Source organism: Pyrus communis, chromosome 4, assembly GCF_963583255.1.
Source record: "Pyrus communis chromosome 4, drPyrComm1.1, whole genome shotgun sequence".
Taxonomy (NCBI): Eukaryota; Viridiplantae; Streptophyta; class Magnoliopsida; order Rosales; family Rosaceae; genus Pyrus; species Pyrus communis.
The window spans coordinates 1,144,650-1,150,791 of record NC_084806.1 but is presented as its reverse complement, the minus strand read 5'-3'; the positions used below and the strand labels follow the sequence as shown (position 1 = coordinate 1,150,791).

General features: G+C 40.7%; 2 protein-coding genes across 2 annotated transcripts; both read right to left on the bottom strand.

Moving 5' to 3' along the window:
* Positions 1 to 491: 491 nt before the first annotated feature.
* Positions 492 to 3,924, bottom strand: LOC137731629 (uncharacterized). Its single transcript, XM_068470793.1, has 5 exons — positions 3,208 to 3,924; positions 2,420 to 2,586; positions 1,559 to 1,858; positions 1,200 to 1,463; positions 492 to 1,055 (listed from the first exon to the last, which is right to left on the bottom strand). The coding sequence occupies exons 1-5, from the start codon at positions 3,551 to 3,553 to the stop codon at positions 678 to 680; spliced, it is 1,455 nt and encodes a 484-aa protein (XP_068326894.1). The 5' UTR covers positions 3,554 to 3,924; the 3' UTR covers positions 492 to 677.
* Positions 3,925 to 4,045: 121 nt separating this feature from the next.
* Positions 4,046 to 5,509, bottom strand: LOC137732511 (probable calcium-binding protein CML25). Its single transcript, XM_068471832.1, has one exon. The coding sequence runs from the start codon at positions 5,114 to 5,116 to the stop codon at positions 4,502 to 4,504; it is 615 nt and encodes a 204-aa protein (XP_068327933.1). The 5' UTR covers positions 5,117 to 5,509; the 3' UTR covers positions 4,046 to 4,501.
* Between the last annotated feature and the right edge of the window lie 633 nt (positions 5,510 to 6,142).

The following is a 6,142-nucleotide window of genomic DNA, read 5'->3' as shown; positions in this document are numbered from 1 at the left end:
TGGGGTTTTACAGTTTTACTTCTACTACGTTAGTTGTACAGGTAGAAGTTTGTTGTGGGAAATTTAAGGAATGGTGAAATTAATGTTAATTTTCTGCTTGCTTGGTCTCATCGTTTCTTAGTTTAATTTCATGATTATATACTTTTTTTAAATTTATTTCTGTAAGTTTTGCAGTTTCGGAGGATGATCAGACATCATATGCTTCGTTTTACCGTAGAATTTTGCGAATTAATCTGTGTTTTGGTTTCCTCATCGTATTATCTGAGAATATTCTTCGTCGATGCATAAAAAGTTCAAAACATCCTTTTTCTGTGATTAGAAAGAGTCATTTTCTTCAATTTGCTGACATTTTCAAGCATAATTCAACTGGTAAACTCATGGTCGATACGAAAACCGCCCCGTCACATCCAGTTCGACCATACTAAGAAAGAACGAAAAAACAGCTAAACAGAGTTGCATTGATTCATTCAGTAAGTAGGACGATTCGAAAAGAACAAAAGATCTGAGATCAAAACTAAACAAACCAATGTTTTCAAGCATTCTACAAATGATAATACTCAAATTACTAAAGAGAAGAAAGATATTGTGAACAAAGTAACTAAAAAGAGAAGAGGCAACAAACATGACCAAGAGTAAAAGAGTGTTGTGGGCAAACACGCCAACTTTACTGCAGTAATTCAGCCTTGAGAGGTGGCGGTTTCTTTCGATGCAAGTAACTTCACCCTCCTTGTGAGATCTCTCATCACGTCTATAATCACCGATTTTTTCTGAATTCTGAACTGGATAGCCAGCTGTGTAGAATCTGAAACACCTTTACTCAACAGGGATTCGTCTTCCATGATTTTGGTTGGGAAATGTCCCAGTGCAATCACACATAACGCAATAACAGTGCGAAAAGCAGCTACTTCAATTGCAATACCAAGGGGAGCTTCAGTTGATATAGATTTAAGTTTATTTAAATCTTGCTTCTGAACTGTTTCTATGTCATCAGCAAGAACAACTCTTAAGGCTGCCAACAAGCGCCCCTCAACCAGTTCCGAGCCCCCTAAGCATACCTATTAGGCAAGAGATGAGAAGAAACGGTTAAATATTACAAATTTGTGTACGAGAAGGTCTAAAAAAGTCTTTTCATAATTGTAGTATGACTACCATGATGAATCCGATGACGGTAATTATATATTTTTCATGGAAGCAGGTACCTTAAGAAGCGGAGCTTCCCCATCTAACTTTAGCTGGCATAAAATTTCTTTCTGCCATGGAGATGGTGCAGAGAAGTTGGGCGATGACACTCCTGCAGCCATACTTGCAGCATCCAGAAGTGCTCCATCATATTTGAGCTCAATACAATCATAGGGATTTGAAGGTATCACAAATCCATAATCCAAAAGGAAAAGATCATTGTTTAAACATCCATAGTTGAGTACTAAACCATCCTTCTCCTTGATCTCTGTTTCTGCTACAACCTGGATTGAGAGGAGAATCTCGATGAGTAATTTTCAACTGCAATTCCAATGGAGAATTCCGGAATGACATTAAAGAAACAACAATAAAATAAAACCTTTACTAGCATCTTCATGTTCCTATTATCTTGGTCCTGAACTATTGCGGCATTTGGGTTGAAACTATGGTTGCACATATCAATGAGAGGAAGCATCATCGGGATATCATTGTAGTTCCCACCTCGAAGCTTTTTACCATATAAACGGAATGCCCGAGACGAAACTGCTGACATTGCCCATCCAAGGGAGGATGCATCTACAGATTGGCCACCAAAAGGGTGATCGTTTGATTTCAGATTTTCCAGAGCACGTTTGACTTCTTTTTCAAAATCAAGAAGAAATCTGCATCTCTTGTTCACCTGCAGTAGGAAATCACTAAACCTTCAAAGCTTGTTGTGGGAACCGAGTGGTCATCAAGATCAAGATAAGAATCTCAACACAAGCTATCTGACTCATGTTGTTGAACGTGGACATGCCTCTAATGTCAGATATTGTATGAATCCCAAATCATAGGATTAAAAAGACAGCTTGAAGTGCAAATCTCTTCTTCAATGTCCACAAGTAAACAAAATCTATGTGGAACAATGCATAGCCAATAGCAAAAAAAGACAGCAACTCAGAGACTAAACCATGGTAAATCAGAGGACATGTCCATCTCTTTCTTTGTTGGATAAAGGTTTAGGGATCTCACAGAAAGTTCACCGGCAAATAAAACACATACTGCCTCAATGCATGCCCAACAATCCTCCCTATTGTTGGACACAATTCATAAAAAGGTCCGAGGCAATATCAAACTATAAACATAAACCTACATTTTCTTTTAAGATATCACAATAGCTTACTAGCCTATTTTTAGTTGCAGGTCTTATATTGCTTAGTATACAAGTAAATATTGGTATTTAGGTGGTCAAGTAAGATACCTGATAAAGAAGTGGAGCATACTGCAAATTCTTTATGTCCTCACCGGGGAAGAAGATGGGTATATTGAACGTTTCAGGAAGGCTGCTGATGTATGGCCACCAGAAGGATCCAGTTTTTGCTCTTTCTTGCAGAAGCTTCAAACCCAATTTCATTGCCCATAGTTCCTCTGCCAAATGCTTCCACAGTGTTCGATTTACTCATATTCAAAACTCACTACAGCCTAGTGTAAAAAACTTTTTAAGTTACCAACCTAAACAGAACAAAGAAAACCTAAATGCTATAGAAAAGTAGCAGGGTTTTACGTCAGAAAACATCTGGTTTAAAATATTTCATACACGGAAATATGCCCGAATAAGAACTCACCTACATCTGAGGAGGCATTTTGATATGGCTATCTACCGCTAATTACTCACATAGAATTAACAATTTTAACTTTTTCGACAAGGTGATATTCCTAACTGCGGGGATAAAGATTCAAACTTGGGTGCAAGGGACGTAGCACACTGCCGTGACAACTCATCTAACCCGCATTTGCGAATTAACATCTAAACTTTAGATAAACACAGGATGCCACTAAGCATTCAACATCCCGTAGAAATGATACTTCAATTCCGCGCCAGTTTAGTACATATGTACGTCAAAGTTCAAACCTTTACCACTCTTTCGAACCAAATGAATCAAAATATAGCAAAATGCGAAAAACCCATTAAAAAAAAAGCATATTATACAGCAAAATATTAATATATTATCACAAAACCAATCAAATGGGAAAGCTAAAAATGCTTACCAGGAACTAGGCGAGCCAAATCGTCGAGAACAGAGTCGACCCCATCTCCGCCGTCCGATTCAATTGAGCCAAATCTCAACGTTACGTGCTCCGGAAGAACAATTAGTTCGGAACCCCTTGGGATTTCCTCAGAAGCCACCAATCCAAGACCAAATGAACTATCTTGAGCTATCTTCACGGCCTCGTGCACGAACCCTCCTTCCCGACGGACCCACTTGATCAGGTCCGGCGGGTGTGGAGCCAGGCGCGCAGGATAGGAGGCAGAGGCAGCGCAAGTTAGAGGGCGGAAGGCGGTAAAGGAAGCCATTAACATCTTGGAAGCTGCCATGGTCAAGCCACACTTCATTCCTCCTTCCTAGTGCGGTTGAGGATCTTTGAGAGTTTTCGATGTTTTGGTCATGGATTAATTTCCTCGAAAAGTTATGGCCGAGTTAACTAGGGGAACATCGAGCGACGGAAAGTCGAGCGATATGTTCGGCAGATGTGTACCGAATGTAAAGAAAGTTCGGCAGGTGCCTACCGAATAAAAACTGAAACATTGGGCATTACCATGCCAAACAATTTTCATTACATATTTCTATGCTTAAATTATTGGACTCACATGTTACATTATTGTCAAATCCATTCTATTTTGAATACGTTATCTGTCAACTTCATGTGTGTGACCATTGTTTGAGAAAAGAGATTTTTTAATGTGCCTGAATATACAGTGGTATACCACATGTGATTATACAAGTGGAAGAAAGTTTTTTTTGTTTTTTGTTTTTTAAAGTGTTCCTCTAACGTATGCGTGAAAGATCCCAACTCATTATACTGAGTTTAAATCAAACTCAAAATTTTCAACCCGACGTGAAAGATTCATTGAGCGTTCTCAATTCGGTAACTTGGAAAGACTCAAATTGTGATAATTCGACCACCATATTAGTGAATGACTTTCCTTAAAAGAGAAAGGATCATCATTTTAGTTTTACTCTTTGTCCAGTATGACATCTCAAACTACACGAGAATTGCAAATTTAATTGTACTTTCAAATTCGAATCCCCGTCCCTATTAGTTTCCATTGCCAAAGGAAGAGACTTAAGCCCATTCAAACAAAAAACATAAAAGGGCAAAAACAAAGGGATTATATCCGAATTAAGTACAAGGATGAAAATGTTAATATGATCAAATTCTTATTTAATCATAAAAATCCTACCAATTAACTGAACAAAAAAAAAAAAACAATGGCAATCGCAGATGAGATGAATCAATCCAAAAAAAGTGGGAGTGTCATCAATTAATTTGACGTTGATGATCAACCTGAAGCCGGATCAATGTAATGCGATCCCGTCATCATCATGACCTTAAACTCCTCGAAACTGATCATACCGTCGCCGTCACTGTCGACGCCGCCGATCATCTTCCGGCATTCGTCGATCGAACATTCGTCTCCCAAGCTCCGGAGCACTTCGTACAATTCCTCCGCCGAAATAGACCCGTTCCCGTCAATGTCGTAGACGGAGAAAGCATCTTTGAGATTTTCGAGGGCCTCGGCGGAGTCGACCCCTTTGGTGTTGAGCTCAACGAACTCTTTGAAGTTGATGAAGCCGTCGCCGTCCGAATCGACCTCGGAGATCATGCTATTGAGCTCCTCGTCGGAGGACGGCTGCCCCAGGCTGCTCATGATGGCTCCGAGCTCGGAAGACGAGATCTTTCCGTCGCCATTGACGTCGAATTTCTTGAAGACTTGGTCGAGCTCGGCGATCTGGGCGCGCGAATGGAAGGAGGGGGTTCGCGAGTGGGCTGAAGCGGCGGCGGGGTGGGCAGCGGCGGAGGCGGCGGGGTGGGCAGTGGACGCGGCGTCGGGGTGGGCAGCGGCGGCGTCGCGACTGGATTTCTTCTTCCGGGAGAAGAGGGATTTGAAACCCATCTGGATTAGAAAAAACAACCGGAAACCGAAACCGATGGAAGGAACAAAACTCGAGATTCAGATTTGGGGTTGCTGAATTCGAAAATTGGGGAATTGGGATTTGATTTTGTTTTTGGGGATTTTATATGAAATTGGAGTGAGAAAATGTGTGAGGAGAGAGAAAAAGAGGAGAGAGAGAGTTTGGTTAGGGAGATGGTGGGGGGAAACAAAACGGAATCCAACTGAATCTCTCTCTGTCACGCCTCTTTGTTTTCTGTTGAGTTTTACTCTGATGAATCCTTGCTAATTTTGGAAGAGAGAGAGAGAGGGGGAGGGAGAGGGGAGAGAGAGAGAGAGAGAGAGAGAAAAGGATTAGCGCGTGAATTGAAAATACAGTAGTTACAGTGCACTCCAACTCAATGACTCGGTGCACGCAACGGTACCCACACGGCACCCACTCAACGACCTCCTTAACTTCCCAGATTTTTTTCTTTTTTGGACCGATGCCAAAATTAAAGAGGTGCGTTGATCTTCGATCGATATTCTAATTTAATCTCATCGATGTTTACGTGGCACCAGAATCTGCTTACTAAACATAAGAAGGCGATTTAAAGCTTCTAAACCTTGAGCCAACTTAAAGATAAAAAGGTTGAAAATGTTTAAACCATACCATAAAATAAATAACTTACGCATAGGTGTTGTTAATGTTTCGGGCTAGGCCATTGCGGGCTTAGCACTATTATGGGCCTGTTTGAGACAAGCTTGGATTTTAAGTCTCGGCCCAAACCATACCTATAACTCAATTGAAACAGGCCTAAACTGCGTGTCAACTGGCCCAGACTACAGCCAGGTCGGCCCGCTTTAGCATTGTGCTTGATTCCGTGATAAAATGGTAAAAGAGGCATGTAATTGTGTGTGGAGGGTATAATCAAATCAGTGGCGGAGCCAAAAATTTAAAACGATGAAGTCAAAAAATAGCTTTAAAAATTCGATGATACTTTCAATTATAATTGTCCATGATGTATTCTTATGTTTTGGAAACGTTGT

Coding starts and splice junctions, on each gene's coding strand:
- LOC137731629 (XM_068470793.1), bottom strand. CDS start 3,553: ATGAAGTGTGGCTTGACCATGGCAGCTTCCAAGATGTTAATGGCTTCC. Junction 1,859..2,419: donor ATGCTCCACTTCTTTATCAG/GTATCTTACTTG, acceptor TTCCTACTGCAG/GTGAACAAGAGATGCAGATT. Junction 1,056..1,199: donor GGGAAGCTCCGCTTCTTAAG/GTACCTGCTTCC, acceptor CTTGCCTAATAG/GTATGCTTAGGGGGCTCGGA.
- LOC137732511 (XM_068471832.1), bottom strand. CDS start 5,116: ATGGGTTTCAAATCCCTCTTCTCCCGGAAGAAGAAATCCAGTCGCGAC.